Source organism: Megalops cyprinoides, chromosome 10, assembly GCF_013368585.1.
Source record: "Megalops cyprinoides isolate fMegCyp1 chromosome 10, fMegCyp1.pri, whole genome shotgun sequence".
Classification (NCBI taxonomy): Eukaryota; Metazoa; Chordata; class Actinopteri; order Elopiformes; family Megalopidae; genus Megalops; species Megalops cyprinoides.
Window position 1 is genome coordinate 18632314 of NC_050592.1, and position 25981 is coordinate 18658294.

At 42.7% G+C, this 25981-nt stretch overlaps 1 protein-coding gene across 1 annotated transcript; it reads right to left on the reverse strand.

Annotated features, from left to right (window-relative positions):
* Positions 1-127: 127 nt before the first annotated feature.
* On the reverse strand, positions 128-25981 carry LOC118784639 (rho family-interacting cell polarization regulator 2-like). Its single transcript, XM_036538981.1, has 23 exons — positions 25721-25981; positions 14789-14906; positions 13953-14111; positions 13596-13674; positions 13150-13173; positions 12698-12751; positions 9575-9724; positions 9068-9131; positions 8779-8822; positions 8311-8436; positions 7682-7830; positions 7445-7574; positions 6910-7056; positions 5688-6350; positions 4954-5120; positions 4345-4510; positions 3527-3659; positions 3091-3252; positions 2380-2550; positions 1640-1842; positions 993-1076; positions 398-488; positions 128-295 (listed from the first exon to the last, which is right to left on the reverse strand). Exons 1-23 carry the CDS (start codon positions 25788-25790, stop codon positions 195-197), a joined length of 3255 nt encoding a protein of 1084 aa, XP_036394874.1. The 5' UTR covers positions 25791-25981; the 3' UTR covers positions 128-194.

The following is a 25981-nucleotide window of genomic DNA, read 5'->3' on the forward strand; positions in this document are numbered from 1 at the left end:
ACAGATTATAGTGTTATTATAGTATTCTCATAATAGTTCTGATAACAATTATTGTGTACACATAAATGGCTAAATGGTTCAGAATGAACATATGTGAAAAGCTCCAGTCTCTGAATGAAAGGGCCTTTGCAGCTACGCTAGGCTGGAGCCTCCCCTGATGGGCCCTCCAAAGTGTGCCAGCAGTGATGGGCCCCTCAAAGGGCAGTGGTGATGGCGTTCCCTCGTCGTGAGCCCAGATGTACCATTTCCCTGGGAACTGTGTCCAGCTGTTCATAGGCCAGTTGCCCTTCTTCACCTGTAGGGATACAGATACCAATTGTTTGTCATATTGCACTCAACTACCAGGTCTCACACACATACACACACACAAATCAAATTCTCACATACACACACTCACCGAAGGTAAGCAAGGTTTCTATGGCAACTTGACGGAGTTCTTCATCGGCTGAGTTGCACAGGGACACCACCGCCTCAATGCCCTCACTGGCCTAAAATATGGGTGAGGTGACAGAACATTATAATCATGAGCCCACAGCAGTGCAACAAATTAGCTTTGTCTTGACTAGGGGTATAGGGGTGGGTAAGCTGGCCATAGATTTGTTTCTCCTGTTGTTCATTAGCAACCCCCAGAGACTAGTCAAGGAACTGCAGTCTGTCTGTATAGAGCTGCACATGAAGTGTCTTGGTAAGCTTGGCATGGGGGCCATGGAGTTAAGTGGTAGAGACATCTTGTATTTGAGAGGAAAGTACATGTTTATGTGCGCTCTCTTGGATTTTCAGAGGGGGTTGCAGCAATGAGCAGCTTCTATGTCACATCAAGGCATTCCAGATTGGGGAGAAAATAGAGAAAGAGCATTGGGAATTGCAAATTTTAAAAAAAGGAAAAAACCGACAATCTTCTAATGGCCCCACCCTATCCCCACCCTTCTCCCTTTGCATCTTAATCCTGTCCTTGGGTACCACACCCCTGCCTCTGATCTCTGACAACTGACCTGTAAGCAGCCAAGAGCGACACAGGCTTCTCTCTGAGTCTGAACCCCTGCTTCCGACAGGGCCTGAATGTAGCAATCCACCGCCTGTACTTCATAAATACACAAATACACACAGACATGCAAGCATTCATAGGCACGTGCACACAGTCAATGTCATATCAGCTTATCAAAATCTACTGACAGGCAGGTTGTATGTAACATTTATGATACTAAGAAGCCAAGGTTGGGACGCAGTTCCAATGTAAATTAAGTTCCAGTATCAAATATAATCCATGTTTCTGAGGACTAATGATGTTAATGACCTGGAAAAAGTTTCATGCGCACACTTGTCGCAGTATGAGACCATGCAGAAGGAAAAAAAGTGGCAACGTGAAGTGTAAAAGTGTCACATCACAGACAGCTCACCATTGAGGCCTTACAAACTGATGCTTATTACATAGCACTTACAAATTAAAAAAGGGTTCTCATTTAACAAACCATACCATTCCATAATCCTATTAAATCATTCAAAGTTTAAGAAAATGCTTAATCAGAAGACTTGACAAACAGATAAATAATGCAGTGTACGGATGCTGGTTTGGCAAATGAAAAGAGGACAGGTGTGCAGAAAAGTGACATCATGACCAAGCATGACCAAGTGTTGAGACCTTTGCTCTGAAGGAAGAATGGGTGGCAGCTGAAGTGAGGAAGGTGGCTACAGACTGTCTGAGCTGGGGGTCATCTGCCACCAGGAGTGTGGCGAGGGCCCTCAGAGTCTCTTCCTGGGGCCAAAGGCTGGAGGCCTGGACCTCCTGCAGTTCCCTCAGTGTCCACACTGGGTCACCAGAGCGCAGCCCTGCCACAAAGTCCACTGGACAGGACACGATAATAAAACAACATCACAATCTGCGCAAGGTGCTTGAAGACTTAACCTGATGCGGTCACAGAAATGCTATTTTCTTAGATTCCAGTTTCATACAATGTACTGTAATGCAATGTATTTTGAATGGTAAAATGTTGTTTAAGAACCTTAACAAATTTTTTGACTTTGACCAATCAGTCTGATTTGAAGAACAGACTGAACAGATTGAAAAGGACTTGAAGAATTCTGTAGTATTCAAGAGAATTGCATCAAACCTGCTGCTGAATAAGCTTTTTAGTTGCTCAGCAGAGGTCAGTATCTAGGGGGAATTACATCAGTTTTTTTGAAAATATTCATGTTACTAACAGAGGTCAGCATTAAGATGTGCAACAGCAGTGCCCAACCTAGGACTCAGTCTTCCAACATCAGTGGTGTAAGTCCTGACCTATGATCATTGCACCACATAGTTGCACAATGACTGTGTCACCCTGTGAAATGAGTCCTGGAGATGTGTGTTCCCTGCTGTGATGCAGTCCCTTGGCATACCTTCCCTGGCCACCTGGAGAAAGTGCTCTTCCATGCTGTGCACGTCGTGCGCGCACACGTAGTTGTGGAACTGGAACACGGTGAGGACATCCTGGTACAGGGCAGAGGGTGAAGGGCAGGGGGAGGCCAGCTCACTCCTGTCCACCATCTCACTGATCACCAGCCGAAATACTGAGGCACAGGACACAACGCTCCACTCTCAGATATCAGAGCATGAAAGCTCGTACACACGCCACACCTCTCTCAGACATCAATACACATACACCATGCTGCTCTAAGAGGTCCGTAAGCACATGCACATACACGTGCCACGCCCCTTTCAGAGATCAATATACACACGCACTGCTCTCATAAACACATGGATGTACACATGCACACAAACACACACCACACATCTCTAAGAGATCAATACACACATACACACATACCATATCCCTCTAAGAGATCAATGCACACACCCACGTCTCACAGAGATCATCCCATTCACACCTGCACAAGATGCATCTCTTTCAGAGAATCTTTCAAGTCACAGAAACAGGTGCTACAGCATATCTCTTCTCATGAGACACACAAAAAACTGTCATAGATAAACAAACACTGCCAAGATTCCAGTCTACAGGGGCTTCTCTTATATCAGACCAAAGACACTTGATTCCCAGACTTAAATTCGAAACTAATATTAGAACAGCGCATTTAGAAATGTGACTGTACCCGTGTCTGCAGACTTGAGGTGTTTCTCCTGCAAGACTTCAGTATAGTTGTGCTGCAGGTGTTTCAGTGCTCTGTCCAGGGTGCTGTGAAATGGACTGCCTGGACCACTGAGCTGGGACCAGAAGAGGAGCAGAGCAGGCCTCTCGGCCAGTCCCGGGAGCACTGGAGAGAGGAGGGACAGAGGTCACAGCACAGGATTATTGTTATGATTATTATTATGATTATGGTTACTATTATTATTATTATTGATTCTACTATGATTTATAGTTTCGCAAAAAAACCCTTGGGTTATAATAAAGACACAGTTAAAGTACAGTAAATCCAAGGCATTGAGCAAAAGATGTGAGAGAGAGCATATGGAAAATTCAAAGGTAAGTGTCTTTTGCAGAAGCAGAGATAACGTTTGGTGCTGCTCCAGGGTCTCGAAGCCACTGACCATCAGCAGGTGTGCAGATGGTCCCTAGCCGGTCAGTGCAGATCTCTCCCAGCTCCTCTAGAAGCTGGCTTTGAGAGGAGATTTTATGGAGCTGAGCTCTGACATGGGAGGGGCTTCCACCACTGGACAGGAGCTGCAATCACATTCAGATTATCAGAACAAATCTCACTGACTGTACACTCCATACACACTTTTAAACATTGATTCAAAGACCCTGAAGGTTTACAATAATTTTTGTAGTTTTTTGGATCCAATTATTTCCAAGAGTCTAAGTGGATTGCCTGAGGGGTCAGGTTTTCCAATCTAATAATAGCTTAAATATTTTTGTTCCCTCAGGAAATGCTTACTGTGAAACACTGCATCACAGTCTAATTTTAAATGATATTACAGTATCAACATAGATCCATTGATTGATATTTCTCCAGTACTGATGTTATGATCTGATATGATTCTTAAAACACAAAAAGCTATATCAGAAAAATAAGGAAATGTAAGAATTACCTTTTATTATATTCAAAATGAAGGTAATAGTGTATTTGAAATTGCACATTATGGGGCTAGCCTACATTTACAAAATGCAGGACTGGGTGTGAAGGGTTGTAATTTTTGACCTAGCAGCACTGTGTTGGCCCCGACACATGGAGCAAAGCAATTCCCAAATGTGAAAATTGTCCCTTGTGTTGTACTCTGTCTCACTTGTAAGTCACTTTGGATAAAAGCGTCTGTCAAATGAATACATGTTAATGTAAGTGTAAATGTCCTGCTGGGTGGCGACTCTGCAGGACTGCATCTGTGAGAGCTCTGGTGTGTGCGGTCACCTGGATGAGGTGGCAGCAGTACTGCAGGTGTCTGGTGACAGCAATGTCCAGGCTCTCGCTCCCGGTGGTGAGGGGAAGGGGGGTGCCAGCCACGCTGTTCCCCATTCCCGTGTCCTCCGTTAGAGCCTCACTCAGATGGCCCCTGGCCTCCGGGTGCTGGCCTGCCCTGAAACAGGAACACAGTCACCACATCCACCGAGGCCTTTTTAAAAAAATGTATTTAGTAGGTTCCCCATGGGTTGAATCAACAAACCTACTAGATAATTATGACGTAATGTGCACCACGCACACACACACACACATATATACACACACACATATATATATATACACATACACACATACACACATACACACACAGAAAGATCAGACACTCCAGAGAAAAGCTACGTAGCCCACAAAGTACTGAGATGCTCAGAGCAGACAGACCTCACAAGGAATAAACACCCACACACACACAGACAGTAGCACTTGTCCATCTAGCCCTGACAAGTTAGCCCACATATGCTGTGGAGGCCAGGCTGTCAGAGGAACAGAGGACAGTAGCCAGCATGCACGAGGACAGGGTGGGGCATGGGGAACGGGCTGGTTGTCCAACCCCAAACTCACCCGATTCTCTCTGACTCTGTGCTGAAGAAGCCTGAGTTAGGGAGGTCATCGTCACCTGTGTCATCGTCATCAAAGTCTGAGGTGTTGAGGAAGTCGAAGCTCTCTAAAGCACTCTCCACTGTCAGACTGAGACTGGAAGATCTGCTCCTGTGGGCGGGAGCTCTGCTCTGAGAGAGGCATGCAAAACAAGTTTAAATGTGGAACAGATGTCATCTGCAAAAATCACTACCAACAAGTTTCTTTTCTTCATATGATTTTTCATTAGTCTTTCCTTGTGCAAGAAACATGCATGGTGCATAGTATTGCTGTATTTTTCCTTATTCTTAATATGTCAACCATATTATCTCTATAAGATAGAAAGAACAAAAGTAAACATTTACAAGAACCCAAGAATATACCAGAATAATATGAACTGTCTCTTAGACATTTTCAGAAATGCATACAATACGGGCCAAATGTCTGTTATGAATTTGTTTTAAGTGATAAAGAGAAGTCCAGAAATAGTTTTACTGACATACTCAACATATATGTGTCCACAATGTAGGCCATAAAAGGCCACCTAGCAATATATCTAATACAAATATATGAGAATGGAGAAGATTCTTTCATTATGGTGTTGTCTCTCTCAGGTTGCCCTCTCTCTTTCTTTTATGATGTTCTCTCTCTCTCCTTCATGATGTCCTCCCTCCCTCCCTCAATGTGTTCCCACTAACCCTTAGGGTGTCCTCTCTCACCTTCAGCACGTCCTCTAGATGCAGGACCTCCTGCTCCAGCTCCTGCAGCTCCTTGCTCTTCTCCTGCAGGCCCTCCAGTGTCAGCAGCAGGCCGTGGAAGGCCTCCTCCAGACTGCTGCCCCAGCCCAGGGCTCCTTCCGGCCGCGCAGGGTCCAGTAGCACATCCCCCGATGTCAGCCTCCGCACCAGCTGCTTGGTCAGGTTGCCCTCTTCTGCTTCCAGTTCCACGGGCTTCAGGTCCGAGCCCTCGTCCTGCAGGAGGGCATCAGACACAACATGGTCGAGGAAGACGTCGGTGGTTGAGAGCCGGTCAGAGCCCTGTGAAGCAGATCCGTTCTGTAGGCTTTCCGCCTGCTCTTCCCACTCGCCATCAGCCTCACTGGCCAGGCTGATGCTAATGCTCCCCTCTTCCTCCTCCTCCTCATCCTCCTCTTCCACCCCATCTTCTTCGTCCCCGTCTCTCTGTGGCCTGCCATCCTCCATGCTCTCGGACTGCAGAGACTGGCAGTCATTTTCCGGCGGCGTGACCATGATCGCAGGATTGGGTCGCCCAGGGAGGGTGAGAGGGCTGGACTGGGGTGTGTCAGAGAAGGTGAAGAACAGTTGCTTGCACTCGGTGACACCACACCCCCCGTTCTCGAACACATCATCAGGCAGGGTTGACTGCTAGGCATGAGAGAAAGAGCGACAGAAAGAGACAGAGAGGTTAGAGACACAAGGCCTTGTTTTACACACTCTTTGCCACGGCAATTCTGGGTCGAGCCCTCAAGTGCCAAATTCAACATGAGGACTTGGATCCTCCAGCTTTTTGCGATCATTACTCATCTGCTCTGCCTGAAAGAACCCTTTACAAGACAACTCAGGTGGCTTCATTAATCAAACCCAGGTAAGGTACCTGGTTCAACGTAACAAGCATCTGTGTGGGAAGGACATTTATTGGTACATGCTCGGTATATCCAACTAAGCACTTCCCCCTCTGGGATTTTCACATTTTACATTATCCAGAAATCTAAAACTAAAATTTTGATATGAGTAATATGACACAGACATGAGATAACTAGGAATGAGTATTTGATATGGAGTAATCTTTAAGAGAATGCAACAAGGTGTCCAATGATACATTACTGAAGTGCACACAACACCCCAGGGAAAATGAAACCAGACAAACAGCAATGGGCACACTAAGAGCTGGGCACAGGAGCAGGGCACACGCCGCACTCACGTAGACCTCCAGGCTGGACGTGGGGCGCATTCGCAGCGTGGGGAGGTCGGCCAGCGAGCGGCTGCGCCTCATCTTCTGTAAGAAGGTGTCGCGCAGGGTGTGGAGGAATGAGGGGTGCTGGCCGTCCTGCTGGGGGGTGTGCCAGCTCTTCGCGTGACAGACGCCAGAGTGGGGGGAGGGGGTGGTGGTGGTGGTGGTGGAGGGAGGCGGGGGTGAGCAACATGAAGCAGCATGCAAAACGAGCACACGCTATCACAGACAAACTGCACTCTCTTCACACCCTGTAGCCTGAGAATTCCCTGACAGAGGAAATTACAGCAAAAAACATCAGTGTGTTGCTTGTGACTGTATTTAAAAAGATAGCATCGGGAGTATGGAAACACTGAATTGCCTTTCTCTAGCATGTTCACTGTGCTAGTCACACTCCCCGCTTCCGTCTCCCTGCTCTCCAGCCCCTGATACCATGTTCTTCACACCTTTTCATCCTGTTCTCCGCACCCTGATTGCCTAACTCTGAAGGAAGACAGCCACTCACAAAGTAGGGGGACTCCTGGAAGATGGGAGTTTCAGGGGTGTCCTGGCTGTACACAGATACCCGTCTCTGCAGGGCAGCTGCCTTGGACAAGTTCCCAGAGGAAAGAGTCAGGTCTTCCGCATCAAACGGACTGTGAGGAAGGGGACAGAAACAACATGGTTAACCTGAGAGCTTATGGTCAAAAACAAGGCAGTAATATCATCAGGGTTCTTTATTCAATCAAAAAATTCCACTTACTACCAAGCAACCTCCAGGTTGAGTTTGATGGTGCCCAGGTCATTGACATCCACAGCAACCAGCTGTGGCATGGCTGTAAAGAGGTCCTTGGTTTCACAGATGACACTGCCCACCAGGATGTGATTGGCCAGACCTTTCAGTTCAGAAACCTGATTGAAGCAACACATCAGGAAGAGGCGGAAAAGGTTAAAAATGGCTGAGTGATGAAGTACATTTCCATCCCTTTAGGTCCCTTTAGGCTTTATGTAATAGTTTTCACCAACCAATTAATACAATACAATTAATATTAATTCCCTATATTTTGCCCCATACTTCATTTACTGCTTCCCCCAAATTGTCCAGTGCCAATGTGATAACTGCATGCATTCAAAAATCAATAAATATTTTATTTACAGCTGGATTCCCTTACAAAATACAGCCAGCAGATGTCAGCCTTCTCACAGACACTGGGGGAATGTACCTCTCTGGAATATTCGTTGCTAAACACTGACCTTGTGGTTTGCATGGTCCCTAAAACTGAAGGACAATCACTATAGCTTAAGGGCTGAACGGAGAATTCATGGGGTCATGCTTGCATTCCTGCGTGCTACAAACATCAGAAGGAGCCATCAGCTTCTGACTCCTCCCACCTTGATGGAAATGAGGTCGATGATGAGGGGAGTGAACACCATCTCCTCCCCGTCCCAGCTCTGCCTGGAGTTCCCCTCAATCCGGCCCTTCAGCTTCCAGCGCTGGCGCCCGTAACGCATGAACACCTGAGGGGAGCGAACAGGAGCTGAAAGAGCCCTGCAGGTTCCCTCGCCTGCAGTCAGCCTCAGAGAGGAAGGACAGGAATGTCATCGCTAATGCAAGAATGAGGGTTCATGAGCTCCAAAATGGACGTAGCTGTCGTGTGTCATTATTAACTCACTGATTTTAACCATTTGGCATTTTGCTATACAGGGCAAAGTTCACCACAAGTGATTTGAAGCACAAATGTGTGTGTGAAGGGATTGAAAGCACATGGTCAGCCTCGTCAATTATTGGGTTCATAAAGCCTCTCTCTCCCATTACTAGATTACTGGACTGAAATACGACCCGTAATTGGTGGTACTAACCTCATACTGGTCTCCTGAACAGAGTCGAGCAAAGCCAGCCAGACCTGGGAGACAGAGAGATGTTGCAGTTCAGATATACTGTATGTTGCTGTCTCTCTGTACTTGTTATTATTTGCCAACTGTTGAACACCTTGATTTTTCTAACTTACTGCTTTTACTGAACACCATTTATGTCACAAGACAGAAAAAGTTGTAGACCAGAAAAGAAACAACACCAGGCTTTTTTGAGGTCTTTGAGAACCATTCAAGTTACTATTCAGATAATGATGAATCATTACCGGTGTCTTACCTCTCATTTTAATGTGGAACTCCCCCAGCAGGTTCTCCAGCTCACTTTCAAAAGTGCTCATATTCTGATGGGACAATTCCAAAAATAACACACGACCTCTTAAAACACAAAAAATTACTTGCGGTATGAACCTGTGTGCTCACTAATTCACTCACTAATTCATTGAATCTAACAGAAAGGAAAGGCATACACTTTTATAGGGAGAGGTTAAAAGTGACAGTGCTTAGAAAATATTCTTCTGTGTGTGTGCTTTTGAACAAAGTCAAGGACATACTGCAGGGTGTTGTTTCATTTTGATATGCTTATATGTGTATGAATGCAACCTGCAAGGTACACGTGGGAGAATCTGTTTCTGGGTATGTGTATGTGTGGGAGGGAACGCACCTGCTAGGTATGTGCATGCGTATTCGTGTGTGTGTGTGTACATGTGCATGTGAGTGTGTGTCTGTGTGTGTGTGCATGTGAGGAAATGTACACATTCAGGGTATGTGTGCGTGACTCGCCCACCTCGCTGTACTCCTTGTAGCGGCGGTTGACTTCAGCCAGGCTCTCACGGGAGCTCCTGGAGGAGTGTGAGGTGGAGAAGGCCTGCTTCATCTTGCAGGCTCCGTCCCGCAGGTGCCTCTGGATGCAGAAGGCTTCATACAGCTCATCCACCTGGGGGACAGGTCTCATTACAGCCCCGTCACAGCAGTGACAGTCTCACACACACAGAAATGCTCACATTCTCACAAGCACACTAATGCACACACTCACACACACACACACACACACACACACACACACACATACACACGCACAGAAATATCCACACTCTCACATGCACATACTCACACACATACTCACACACGCACATATTCACACAGGCTGAGTGTGCCTCTGAAAGAGAGACATTCCCCAAAGGATTTTCTGCAGTTTGTATTACAGATGGGATTTTGACCTGCTCTCCTGCTGCTTCCGCAGAGAAAAAAATGACGCAGACTTTTCTCACTACTGCTGTTTGATAGAAGGACTTGTTATATCTATTCACACTTTCCAATCTTCTCATATCACAGACACGAAGGGAGGTATACAAGTGTTCCTCAGTCACATCCAGGGGGAAACACGAGGTTCTACTGGGAATAAAAATCTCCCTGGGGACTAGGACTGGCCTTTGAACTCTGAGGCACATTATTAGTCAGAACTGTCTGAGGGAATCAAAAGGAAAAGAAGTCAGGAAAAAAAGTCATTCTGATGTTCACCTGTATCTAAGATAACTATAAAAATAGCAAAAGTCTATGTGGAGAGTAAAAGAGAACTGATATTTATTTAAATAATTATCAGCTGCGTAGACATATGAGTACACTATTTCTACATGTTTTTCTCAGGCAAAAGCATGACAAAAATTAAAAAGCCCAATTCCTCAAAATAAATTTGTTCATAATCTCTCAGGACCAGAAAAAATAAAGGACGAATCGTGGAGTATGCCAAGAGCCTTGGGACTCTATGGATAGAGTTGTGGTTACAGCACTGAACCTGTGAAGGCTGAAGGTTCAAATCCAAGATGACACAATAATGTTGCACCTTATATGAGTGGCACTTTCCTTGAATGCCTCCAATAAAGATTTGGATTTGTAACATTTAGCATGTAGCATTTTTTGTGGTATTTATAGCAGACGTGTAGTTGCAATCATGATAACCACTGTGGCCACTGTATGCCCAACCCTAACTCCTGTCACCTGTCAAGATAATGTTCCTTGTGTTACACCCCTATCACAGCCAGCTCTATCACAACACTGCACCATCACCGGCATTTAGCAGACACTCTTATGTAGAGCAACTTGCATCGATTACAGTTTTTGTTTTACAACATTATCAGGATTTTTACTGAGGCAGTTGTGGGTACAGTAACAGTGCCCCCTGTGGGGAATCAAGCCAGCAACCTTTTGGTTACAAGTCCTGCTCCTTAACCAGTATGCTACACTGCTGCCCACACTATGATGGAGATGTTTTTAACTGCACTGAAACAGTACATATCACAGCCTTGGATTTCATGCACGGATGGTGTGGAAATTTGGAGGACTTATGTAACACTTTAATCCTGAAAAAAAGATTGTGCTGTGAAAGTGGAAAAAGAGATGAATGATATCCTGAGAACTGTAAGTGCTGAGTTCTCTGGACTGTCAAATTGTCCTCATGGAGCTCTATAAAAATTGACTAGATCTGGGCCTACTGCAACATCCACCATCAAGACATTCATCAGATACACTTCAGCAAGCCGCCTACTTTTGGATTTGCAATCCCAGCAGGCTCTGCAGTACAACAAAAGTTACATTCTGAGTTTTTTTTTTTACAGTACTGTACTTTTGAAAAAAAAAAACCCAACCTTATAGGCACAAACCATGACATACCATTTCTTGAGGGTGGATTTAAAAACTAGCTCCCTGGCTGAATCCTCTACTAAAAAGTTTAAGAGCTGTTAAAGAGACTGTCAAGAGCTTGCTCAAAGAGATGTGGAAAATAAGAAAAAAAAAAATGTGTCCAGATGGTGACCAAACTGAGGAAATTACAAAACAAATGAGGATTCACCTGAGACTCAGAACTGAAGGAATCGGTGGATTTGGAAAAGAACATATACGCAACAAGGGTTATCACACACAATGACTCTCTCTTCTTTCTCACTGTGCTTCAAAGCCTGTGTGTTTCCAGGCCAAGTTTCCATGGATACCGAATGTTGAGCGGTTGATTTATGTAAGAGACACATTGGTTGCATTTGAGCGTGGGAGAGACACCATACTCTGTCCTTCTTTCTCGCTGGCTGTGTGAAGAAAGGACCAGGTGGTCAGAGGTTTTGGAGACTGAGGTGTGTCAAGGCAATTGGAGGACGCACTCTGTGTCCACTCTGTGACCCGTCAGGTCTGTGTTTAAACATGAGTGGGAGGCGCCTGCAGGGGGCGCCGGTGCCGGGTGAGCTGCAGCACAGCCGATGGTGTAGGAGGCAGAGGGGGAGGAGGAGGTCAGAGGTTGCACAGTCTCTGCAGCAATTCAGGTTGAGTACCTTGTTAAAGGAAACAAGAGCTTTGCCCCACTGGGAACGGAACCTTCCAGCAGTGTAGATTAGAATGTATGGTATCAGAGCGCTATTATGTACCTTTTCCCCTAATATTCTCCCAAATCTATCAATTTGTAAAGTTGTCCAGATTAGAAAATTATCCCTTTTGACAGATTGTGAGAAATTACGCACAGCACTGGACGGAGCCAGGTGGATTAAAATGTATTTATAACAAAAACCTTTAGCCCTCCAGGATCAAGGTGGAATGGCACTGCAAAGACTGCAGTCTCACAGGGGCAGTGTCTACAGGTGGTTGAACCACATCTTTTGTGGCCTCGGTCTGACTGGAATATGACACAACCCCTACACCCACACTCACACTCTGAAATTACTGTGTTAAAAGACAGGAGAATAGTGACGTACAGAAGGACTTGATGCAATAACACTTAACATTACATCTGTTACACTTTCTTATACCCAAGAACCACTTGGTGTAACTAGTGGGGCTAGTTATCCAAAATTAATTGCATCAGTCATTATCCACATGATACAGAGAAATTCAGAAATAATAATAAAAAAAAAAAAAAAAAAACACCAACCTTACTCATGTGGAACTCCAGCCGGCGGATGTACCTCTCCAATGTCTTGATTTGCTATGAAAGCACATGAATGGCCATTCTCTAACTTGCATCATTGTGGATGGGTCAAATGGCAGACATTTTGCGCTCAACGGCATGATGCCACTATACAAACCCAATGTACTACAGTCAGAGTTTTATCCAAAAAATGTAATTAAATCATCAATATAAATATGTAAAAATATGCATCATTATTACTTCAAATCCATTGAAGGCTTCACCCATCACATATAAAACTGATCAAGGCCACATGGCTGTAACATGAATAAATTTTAATGAATTCATGTTAAGTCTGCATAAAAAGTCTTTGCATGTTATCTTTGTAGTTGAATTTCATGAAAGATAATAGCTGATTTATATACTGATTTACCAATTAACAGAGTATTTGAGTGGTCAAGCCCCTCTTAACTCACCTTGTCAAGATCGTACAACACCCCCTGAAGAGCACAAAACAAAAATATGATCAATATTATGAAATGAAAACTTTCTTAATGTCTGGATATAATCTGCAAAGTAGTTTTGAATTGTTGAAATCAATGTTATTGTCTGATTTTTGTGCAGTCTATAAATGTGAAACTGGACCATGATTACCACTGCAGTATCATTAACTCAGAAACTAAATAGTGGTGTAATGCATTCAGTATTAGATAAGAAACTGAAATAAGCTCTTCTGCAGTAGTAAGGAGGTTGTTTGCCCTGTATAGTTCATACTTTGTATTCTTAGTGCCGTACATCACCCTGCATATAGATATGTCCTTAAAAATAAGCATAAATTCAAGTTTAAAAACAGGGTCAAAATGAATTGCTGCAGCTGCCTTGGCATCAGATGTTGTCGCGATGATGTCATTTCCTGTCTCACCAGCCTGGAGTTCCTCTGCATGTCTTTCGTCAAGGAAGTGAGCTTGTCCAGCTCGACCTGGTGCACCTCCAAATATTCACTGATGGGAGGAGACAAACAGCAGGTCAGCTCTCACCACACCTGTAGGTAACAAGGAGGGTACGTGTGTCTGTGTGTGTGTGTGTGTGTGTGCGCGCGTTTGTGTGTGGGTGTGTGTGTGTGTATGTGTATGTGTGTGTGTGTGTGTGTGTGTGTGTGCGTGTGTTTGTGTGTGCATGTGCGTGTGTGCGTGTGTGTGTGTGTGTGTGTGTGTATGTGTATGTGTGTGTGTGTGTGTGCGTGTGAGAGAGCGAGAGATAGAAGCAGAGAGATACTCACACCAGGCCTTGTTTCAGTGCCCTGTACACCTCTTCCACCCTCTTCGGTTGTGGCTCACGGGAGCTGTTGCTGCCGCCTTTATGGCCCGACAGTTGTGTCTTCTTTGGCTTGGCCTGGGGCTTCTTCAGCACAAGAGAGTTTCCTATGAAAGAGTTGCATCTGGAGACAAAACCAGACAGAATGTCAGGCAGGGCCAGAGACCTCTATGTGACAGCAGTATGGTTGTATCTGGATTCCATTCTTCCATTTGATCTGCACTTTTCTGTATACTGACCTCTGACTGGTTATAAATATACTCTTTTATCATCACATTCTTTACCAGAATGGCTGTGGACCAGCCAATCTGCAAAGATGTCTTGACAGGAGCATCTTCCCCTTTGGCAGTTTGTTACTAATTTAGAATAGCACATCAAAACCTGTTTCTTACTGATGACATGACCACAACTATTGTTTATCTCTTCAAAGTACAATTAATGAACCGTTAATAATTATTCATTGCTTGAAAGAAAACCTGTGGGAAGCCTGAATGGTTTTGAACTCCATCTCTAAATAACACTGCCTCCGACCCTGTTTCTGGTTTTAACCCCCTCACTATCCCACTCCCATCAGAAGTCTTAGTCTTACTCCCACTCTCAATCTCACTCCTATTCTCACTCCCACGCTAACTTCCACTCTCTCTTGCACTCCCATTGCAAATCTCAAACAGAGACACTCCCACTCCTTGTTTCCCACTCTCCCAATCCTACAGCACACACCCTACCCACTCACACTCTCACTGCTCCACTTGCTCTCACTCTCACACTCATACTCCCACTTTCACTCTCACTCCCACTCACCTTGAGCGCTTCTCCTGTAGGGTGCTAAAGCCAGCGAAGGACTGGCTCCGGATGATGCCATTGGGGCCCCCAGGAGAGTGGGGGACAGCTGCCATGACCTCTGGGTAGTGGGAGGAACCTGTGGGAACATACAGGAAAGGACAGGTAAGGCAAGGGAATACAGGCAACTGTATGGTGTATTTGAATCCAAAGGGGGAAAGGGTTCCTCACCTTTCCAAACTGTGCATTACAGCGCACCACATGTACGAAATAGTAATTATACACTGTCATGTAACATATCACATTGAGCACAACCTAGACCTGTGTACCTCCACCCAAGACAAAAGAACCTGGACCAGTCTTTAGACCTGAAATAAACATCAATGTGCATGAAACAAAAGTTAACACAAGAAGAAGAAGAAAAAAAAACTGTTTTCCTTGTGTTTAAAAGTTTACTTTTCAAAATGGAATTAACTGTGGGTATATACATGTGTCCTTCTAGTATGGTCCAACCTCAACCGAGACACCAGTCTGATCTTTTTGTTACACATGACACTTATGCTCATAAGGCCATGTCAGAGAGATCCTGGTATGAGGCCCTCACATGCAAGTTTGCTCAAATCCTAATTGCAGCATTTGACACATTATCCATAAAACTATTTCTTGAGTTGTGATTAGACTAAAACCAAAACAAAGCATATCTTGTACAAATAAGTGTCAGCTGATGAGCTCCAAATAGAGGTGAACCTTTTTCAAATTTGGCTTACTTTTTCCAACAATAATCTCATGATGTAACAATCAGACCCCAAAACAGCCATTTAAGAACTGCCAAGAACAATTTGATGTCAGCCCCTCTGTGTCCTTGACCTCAAGGGACCTGTAACAGGATTCTCACCCCAAACTTTTCCCTACATCACTTAGTGTGGAAAAGCTGTGATTTATGCATTGTGTACTCATACTGTAATACTAATATTTACATAATACTCAGTATTGTGTAAAGCAATGGATTTTGAGGTGGGTCTTCACATTGTTCCATGCTGGCACAGGCATCAAACCAACCTGTGTGATCACATAATAGGGAGCAGGACAGTGGAGTAGAAAAGTGTGGGAGCTGTAGATGACTACACACGCTATCCTTTCAATGGGAGCCTGTCATGAATTGCTATTCCAGTAGAAATGACATTCCCTATGGTGACTGCAAACAATGTACATTAAATAAAACAACAGGGCTGTTATGAGCCCACCATGCAGACGTGGGAAGCCAACTCTGGCTCAAACACTGGGGCTTTGTTCTTTCCCCACCACAAACCAGTTCAGTAAAAATCCTCTTCCAGATGTGGCACTGATGCTGCAACTCATACAACTTGCTGTTACAGTTTCTCTTTAGCAAACATTACAGGAAGGACGGAAAGATGTCCATTTTTTCTCACTAACTATAGTTTTTTCACATCTCAAGTGTGAGTTACTGATATGATACCTTACACATCACTGAAAGACATTCCTTTAGATCAAGTATAGTTGATTCAGTCTGGTGGCTTCTACTGCAACCTCTGCTGGTTCTGAGCAATGTTTCTTTTGCCAAAGAGTCATTGCTCTTACTTTAAAGGTGGATCTACTATTCTTTACATTATTTGAGATTACACTCGATAAAGCAATCTTATACCTTCATTGTTAAGGGATACAATTTCATTTACAGAGTAAATTCATTTGGGCTAAGTACATCCTGTTGAACTATGAAATTTCTGTGGAACAAATTGTTTCAGAATATGTTTTTGCAGGTCAGTACTGCCATATACATATGCATATAAAAACACACACAGCCATCTGTTAAAGGTCATTATTGTACATCTGTGTCAAATTCCTTTATGCAAATTGGTACAGGTCTCTCAAATGCCATGTAGATACGTAAAATGTGTAATATATATAAAATGTAAAATAATATAATGTGAAAAATATGGTTCATGAAGATATATACAAAAGCACCCCTTTCTATTTTAAAACAGAGCCATCTACAGTGTAAATGGTCGCCCAAAACAAATACAAACACACAAAAAAGGATCTGCTATTTTACCTACTGTTACAAACAACAACCAGATAACAATTGTCTGTACACCCACTCACGTAGCAACCAGCATCTCCAATTACCTCCCTACTGTACCAAGAGATTGGAGAGCTATATTTTAAAGAGCTGTTTAAAAAGGTTATCAGCAATTGTACGTGTCTGTATGTTGGAGTTTTTATAGTCAGTGGTGCGCTTTCTGCGATTCTGGGCTCAAGCTTCATTATCACATAGTTATCACATAGTTCATTTGCACAGCACAGCACATCAAGGAAACTTGCCCAGCTTTCATTTTCCCTTCAACAGCTGGATAGCTGCTGAAGCAGTTCATTTTAAGTATCAAGCCACAACAGCAGGGCACAGCAGCTTACTGAAATGTGCAATAGCTTAAAGCCACATGCTGCTTCAACACTGCATATCCATCACATCCATCAGGGGGGCTATGTGACACTCCCTGCAGAGCTGCAGAAAAGCTTGTTCATCTGCTTAAACAACGAGGAGAGAGAGAGCCCAGGGCGAACCCTGTGAAACCCCTTTGACTGCCTTCTCTACATCCTGTCAGAGAGCTTCACTCCAAGGATAAGCATTGAGATTCATTTGATATTTGAATATTCTAGGGTTCCTGTGATCAATTGTTTGAATGTGGCACTGTTTTTTCCCAAGCAATGCATGAAAACAGCATCAGTTTAAGTGATGAACCACTGAAACAGATGCATCTTCACTTCAGGGAACAGAAGGGAATAGAACTGGTTCAGGGAACTAGACAAAAATGAACACCTTTTCCCTGGAGCAGAACCACATACGGAACCAAATTAATTTCCAATGTTCCAGAACAAAACCATTACTTAAGACTTTGCTTATCTGTTAATAACTTTATTATTTTCAGTTCCAATTAATTTGCACATTTATAATAAGGGAGCAAAGAAATAGCTTTCCCCTGGAATGTGGCAAACATCAATAGGACTTGTCTGTGTTCTAACAGAAAAACACCTGAACTGTATTTAACTAGCAAAGCAGCAACCTCTCTGCCCTGAAGCTCTTCAGTTCTCCAAATAACTTGCTGCCAGCAACACACCCTCCTATATGTACAAAACACAAATTTACTTGTGCAACTTTGTAATTACAATGCAACATTTTTAACAACTACTTTATACTTTACTTATGTTTTGACACCCATACACTGTATAAAAATGCAATACATGCTGCATCTGCCTGCATTAGATACTTAGGAAAAATAATGAGATTGTCTGTGTTAATTTGCTATGAGCATTTTGAAGTTCTGCTAGAAGTTATCAGTCACAGTTAGCTTGCTAGCCAGCTTCTAAAAGTCAAAAAGAGGCACAAAAACTAGAAGCAGCTACAAGAAATAGCCAACTGGATTTAAAAAGGCCTCTATGGCACATGCCACTGCTGCATAAAATAATCATTACACATGAATCATTGGGTCACTACAGTGTACTGAACTTCCATCTCTTAGTTTTTAGCAAACTAGGATAAACATTCAGAGGAATATAGGGGCCTATATTGTCCATGGGAGAGCATGACCGGCGTGTGACATTACAGTTAACAAGAATGTGACTTGCCTTAGTAAATGACCATCAGCTGAGAAAACACTGGGCACTCCTTTTCCAAAAATGCTCATAGCAATGTTCATTGGGATAGAGAAAGAGAAAAAAAGAGAGAAGACGAAGAAAAAGATGCACACACACATACACATGCACACACGCATGCACACATGCACACACACTGTTTTAACCATTACCCCTTAGGAAACATTTTTTCTGGACACTGTGAGTGGGTGTTGTTGAAGAGGGAAAGTCATGTACTTCCCTCTGAGAGGTAAATGCATTCTGCCAGATTTCTTAAACAACAGCATGCATTTTAAAAACCCACAGCACAAGTTTCACTGGTACCTTAATTCACTGCAAAGACAAGTCCTGTAAGACAAGTAAGCTCATGAAATAAAATCTTTTTGACAGACCTTGGGGTCTGATTGGTTGTTACAATGTGCACTCAACATTCTGTTTTCTTTCCTCTTGATAATCTGGTCAGACACACCTTCAGGTATTTCATCTGTACTTCTTTGCCTGATACTTTTCCTTCATGTTTTCATAAATGTTTTCCTTATCATATGCAATAAATCTGTTTAAAGCTGCTAAAAGATTTTTTAAATAAATCCCTCAGGCCAAGACAAACAGTAAACACTTACTGAATTCAGGTAAAATATCTTGCTTAAGGAAATAGCAACAATGCCCTACTTTGCATTTTAACCTGCAATGTTATAGTCATAAGCCCAGCTCTTAAACAACTGTACCACATGGCTGCCCACAGGACAAAACATGTCACTCTCAGAGACAATGGCAAGAGAGTACCATCCAGACCATACAATAATTCATGACAGGCGAATCATAACAAACAGCTCAGTAGTAAATCCCCACTTCTGAAGACTCATATTTTGCAGAGAAGTTAATGTATCCCCATATCTCAGTTTCACCCCCATCTGTTAACACCATTTCGGTTGGTCATATGCAGTGCAGAGAACCTATCTTTCAGGTAACAGATGAAAAAAAGAGATACACAATTGTCCCATCCAAAATGAGCAGGTGTTTAGGCTGTCTGTCAACACCTGGTACCTAGTGTGAAAAAATAGGCATCTGGAACCCAGGCATCTCTAACAACACATGGGTCTGCAGTTTAACAATTTTCAGTATTAAGTTGGTTTGATATTGGTCAGTGCTCACATCAGCAGTCTCCAGTTAGTATGTAAAGTAATGCACTCTCTACCATTCTGTCACCCATGCACATACACGCATGAGGTGGGGGTGGGAAGGTGGTGGGAGTCCACAGAGATCACTTAATTGACCAGAACCATCCTCTTTTAAACTCTGAGAAACAGAACTTTACGCTTCTGACCTTAGCGCAGACTGCGTAATTTACATGACCTTTTCACAGCAATAATGCACCTCATATTGTAAAATTGTAAAAGCCACTCAAGGCTTTATGGACAACCACTGAAGAGAATTGGGTCCATACATCTGTATACATAGCACCAAAGTTATCTTTTCCTCAAAAGAAAAGACAATTACACATCAGTTACCATGACGAAAGTACCCCACCATTTACCAAGAAAACACAAACATAACAATGATAAAATTAAATATCGCAAACACATCGAGAAACTAACTTTATGCAAGCGCACCCAGTGCACATCCCTTTGCCTGCTGCTACTTAAGTCATACAAGTCGCTAGTACTGCGACATGCCAGTAGTGCGCAATATCGACACAAGAACAGTTTTAGACTTGTACTTACAGCACATACGACGTGTTTTACATTTAACGCCAGCACATAACTACTGTATCCACAAATGATCGCACCCACCTCTAGAAAACTACTTTCACCGAATCCCACAGCAAAGTACAGCAGAAATTTACAAGGCTCTCCAATCAGTATGTCTCAACAACTGTCTCTCCACCAAGCAATGCCTAACAACCAGCGCCGTTTGTTGCGTTGAATTGCAACGTTTTAACGAACGAGAGCCTATAAAAGCGAAAGTATTCATCCATCAAGGCTTTGATGGTTTAGCTGATGTCAACTGCTGATAACGTGTTTCTGCTGTGTAATAATTCCACATGCAACAAGCCAGTATACTCTATACTATACCTTTTCAGTAGCGACCATCAGCCCTCGAATGTCTTCCACACATCTTTCCAGCGAGGATGTCAAAGACCAGGCTGACATCAACTGGAGATGATAATGCTCAACAACAGCAGTTAAGTTTTTCAGTGACGTTTATGAAATATCTCAAAGTCTCAAAAACAAGGAGTCACCCACGAGGAGCAAGTAGAATTGCACTGTACAATGCACTGTACACTGTACAACTTCAGATTTAGTTACATATCCTCACGATCCTATGACAAAAATAGCCTTTTTCAGAAGAAAAATAAGCCCACTCGCCATACGCTTTTTGCCTTTGTAATTGTTTGAATTAGGCTGTGTGAGAATCTCTAATTCTTCAAGCAGAAATCTGAAGGACATATCGCTCATAGAATGTTCAGATGTTCAAAAGCAAATATAATCCTCAATAAAATCTAATGATACTGCTTTGAAAGACTTCATCCAGCGCTTTAAGGAGGCGCTGACTGGCTTTTAATAGCATACATCCCAGAATGTTAGAGGACACAAGAATTAAAGACACAGTAACTGGAAAACAAGGGGCAGTAATGTTTCGATTACATGAATAATAATATATACAGTATAATATATGTATATTATGTAATGTGGTGATATTGCAGTATTAAAATGAAATTACCCGAACCCCCCCCCCCCCCCCCCCCCCCCCAGGTAAACAGAAAGCAAAGTAACAATTGCACTAAAATTTAGTATCGCAGTGTTAAAGTGTCACCCAAAATGATATTTATGGCCATTTGCAGACAGGGTCTTTTGAACTGCAATAGTATTGAGAAGGAATACCTTGTGTTCATTTTACAGTGGGTTTAAATGGTTCTACATTATTTGGTCCTCCAGACAATCAAATAATTTGTGAGGTTAAGTAACACATGCAGCATTGCTCTGATCATGTCGACTGCATGTAAACAATTATCACAGTGACATACTGTATATCGTTTAATATTACATGACATAACATTATTGTCATTTGGCAAACGCGATTATCCAGATCGACTTACCTACAGACCACAATCAAATTAGTTACACACCTTTATTCGATATGCTGGGTATGAATCAAATTATGGTTTTATGTCAGAGCACTTCACTTTCCAGTAAAGAAACCAAATGTTTATAAAAATTCTTCATTCTTACCAATGAGACCTGTGTCTCACTGATTAATTCTACAAGGACGTCCTGAGAAGTTCAACACATGCAGCCTCAACTGCAGATAAGTTTCACGTTCACGCAAAAGTAAATACGGGGTGGGGGGGGGGGGGGGGGGACAGAAGACTGACAAATAGAACAGGTTTGTGCTTTTCCATTGCCTTTTTAGGAGGTTTTGTACAGGTTCTGAGTAAACGTGATCATCCTAATCATGTGAAATGATTAATCTCCGACTCTTCATGCCACATTTTACCCAATGTCGTTTTTAAAGAGGCAGTTATCGAATGTAATGATTAATTTGGCATATGTATATAAAGATGGGGGGCATGCCCTGAGCTTAAGGGTTGGACATCCAGTTAAAAATGAGGACCGCTGTAGTTCTGTCGCTGTTACTGCTGTATCAATCTGCCGCACAATTGCAGAAAGATGGCGGAGAGGTCGCTATGAGGGACATAACTCAGCATGTTCACGCTGAAGATGGAAAAAGCCACGAGAATGAAGTTAAAACTGAAAGCTATCTGACGGCAGAGGCTGCTGCTGCAGCTGGCCAATCCAGCTGCCAGGCTGATATGCGCTCTTTGCTGAAAATCATAGGTGTCATTGGGGAGAAACTGAGAGCCATGGAGGAGAAATTAACAGCCATGGAAGCCAGATTAAAAGCCAGTGAGAGCCAGGTGGAAGAACAGAACGTTGAAGTGATTGAGCTGAGAGCTGAACTGAGACTCACAAGAGAAGAGCTTGGAACTATGAATGGCAGGTTATACGTCAGTGAAAACCAGCTTGAGGAACAGAAAATGAATGTGGCAAAGCTTACCACTGAACTGGAAATCATGACAGGGGAACTGGGAGTCATGGATGCTAATTTAAAAGCCACCGATGGCCAGGTGAATGAGCAGAACACGTTGTTGGGTGAGGTGAAGAGAGAGAATGAAGGTAATGTACGTCATTGGTTTTTGTCAGAATGGAGATGACATTCAGATATCTCATTGATTATTTATTTCATTGTATGTCATTTTAGTTCTGACAGCGGAGGTTACAGCCATGGAGGTGAGAGCAAACAGCACCGAGACAAAGCTGGCAAAGCAGGAAACCTTGTTGATGGAGCTGATCAGACAAAATGAAGGTAATGCAAAGATGGGAATCAGACTCCTGTCAGTGAGTCATTTTTACTGTGCAGTTCAGTCCACGGTGGTGTATTATTTGTATGGCCCTGTGTTGCAACCTAATTTTGAAACCTGCAATTCAGCCCCCTGGCTCTAAGGTGTTGAATCAGGGAAAGCCACATTGTGCATGATTGTTTCATTACAAATAAGTCATTTAGTTGCTATTCATTTCATACATCCATTACAGTAGTGGTATGTCTATTGATCAAATTCAATTCAGCAGCATTGCCTTTAATGTGTATAACCAACTGGTAGTGATGTGTCTAACAAAGAATATTAAGCATGCAATTGTGTGTATTCTTCATTGCTGTAAAATAAAAGTGAGAAACTTTTCACAAACTTCAGATTTACACTTTTTCATATTTTGCATTAAAGTAATCGTGTTTTAAGTAAAACTAAGTATTTCTGGGAAAAAGTTGACTCTGTTGTTGAAAGTTAGCATTATCTATAGTTGGGAAATTATATAATGATTAATGATTTTATAGTTGCCATTGCTTCCAGGCTGCACATAGGCTAAGTGCTGGAATCAGAGGTCTGAACAGAGGTCTTACAATGATACAGTATAAGGGACTGAATGAAACTGCCATTGATCTATTTATTGAATGAATTAACATTTAATCACAGCAAATTACCTTACAAAAGGCAGTTTTCCAACAAATTGTGGGTCCAAAATACAGGCCACAGAAAACACAGGAATCTAACTACAGAACAGTAGTTAGATCCCTGTGTACAATCCAGTCCTGAATTCTAATGAGAAGAAGACTCAGGTAATACATCTCAGTACACTGTAATGTGGTAGAATACCACTGAGTCTTTGATAACAGAGTCTTTGTATAACAGCAGCATGTCTTGAAACCTACATTTGCTCTGTGATTTAAAGTTTAACAATTTATTCTGCCAGGATATAGGTCTGAATAGAAGATAGATATTAGATACATTAGATATTCGTTATCTATCTGAAATATATTTGTATTGTAGTAAAAGAGTGTGCTGACTGCTGTATTCACAGAAAGACCAAAAGTGGCATTCTCAGCCACCCTGCTAGGATCTGGTCATGAATACTTTGGACCCTTCAACACTGATGTCACTGTGGTCTACAGAAAGGTCTTCACTAACATTGGCAATGCTTACAACCCAACTACAGGTACTGTGTATATTCATCTGCTGTACATGTATATCTGTATGAGATAACAGATGAATTGCTAGCTTAACTTCATGGCTTTCATGTTACAATGAGATGAAATACTATCATTTCTTGAGTGATCTCATCATCTCTTTATTTACTGACCTCTGATGCAGGTATCTTTGTGGCTCCAGTGAGAGGAGTATACGTCTTTCGGTTTACTGGGTTTGGTTGGTCTTCACACACCAGTGCTTTGAGCTTGCACCATAACGGACAAAGGGTAGTGTCTGTTTATGATGAAAAATACTCTGCCGGTGACAGTGCGTCCAATGGGGCAACACTGCAGTTGGACGTTGGAGCGAAAGTCTACATGCGTCTCTGGGCAAAAACACAGGTTTTCGATAATGATGGTCACTACATGACCTTCAGTGGCCACCTGCTTTTCCCCATGTGAGAAGACAACAAAAGAATCTAATGCTAAAATATCTATGCTAAAAATGTTTGGCTTTACAGAACAAATTGAAATTATCGTAATAGTGCTAGAAATGTTGTTAGGCTTAATGAGCCCAAAAATTATGGAGCTATCAAATGGCATCTAGATCAGTGACTCTCTGATTTAAATCAGTCATACACTCTTCCTGTGGGAAGCAGCGTCTGATTTATTAAAGGAAGTCACAGCACATTAGCTCCACCTATTATGGAATTCATAAAGCTTATTGCTCCAATTACTGGGTTGTAGAAGATATTAGAATATCACAATATCGTAGATGTTGAGGTAAATTTTTATTAAAATGATTCCACAAACAATGAAATATTCAAAAGAGCTATTCCTGGTAATATTGTTTGCATGTGTAACTTGGCTATAAATTTCTTTTATATCTGGTCTTACCCATGACCTTTCTCCTCGACGTATCAATGTGCTGTTAAAATGATCATATTTTTAAATGTAAAGTACAGCAACATTCATTAGAGACTTGATATAAACAGCTACATACAAGTCCTCCCCATGAACAAGACCAAGACCAATGTAGGGCAGTGTAACATTGTCAGACCAGTGTAAGAACATAAGTCCTATTATTTTTAAGTCTGTCCGAGCAGCTCAGGGAAAAGAAATTCAGTAATGTGGTGAGTAAATGCATTGTTTTTGAAGTGCCATATAATAATATCTCTCAGATTTAACCGCCCGTATGACATATAATATAGAAAGGTTGTAAAACGCAACACCACACTGCATATTTTGATTATAGATGTGAAAGTAAAAAAGTGTCTTAATATCCCTATGGTGCCCAATCTTATATGAAGCAAACAGAATGCTGAAAACATTCATCATAATTACTTACAGCAGGAACAAAACATAAGTGGAAACAAATTCTGCTGGCACGAGGACCACATTCATTTTTTATGAGAACACCAGGACATGAAACCTAAGCTTCTTATCCTCTTTAAAATATATGTCTTTAAACATTAAAGAAGCACTGAACTTCAGCGATAGTTGTTTTTCATTTGAATTTTCCTCTGCAAAGACCGTCCTTGCATATCTTGTAGGACGATTTAAGATGCCATGAGAGGATGTAAAATTGAAATATTAATTAATGAGGCTTCTCTGTTGCAGCCTCAGACATTAGCTCACACTAACAAATATTTCCTGGAGACATTGTGTTCTTCCCAAACTCAAAACCTGAATATGACAGGTCACACCTTTCACTATGAAACCACAAAGTCTCTGAGCCCCTGAGCCCCCCCCTAGACACCCCCACCCCCCCCGAGACAAACCCACCTTCTAAGAAGACATCCTCTGCTTCCCCTCGTATCACGACGTTTAGGTCATCCTCAGCAATCTCAGACATGATGACCACTCCTTTTGAGTCAAATGGCAGTTTCTGGAATGGGGAACCCCTGTCAGTGAAACCAGATCCCTCGGGGTGATCTCCTGAGAAAGACGGACCACCTATCTCCCAGCTTCAGCCTCAGAGGAGAGGCACAGGCTGCTACAACGTGTCTTCTCACTGCACGGAGATGACTGTACAAGAGCCTCCAC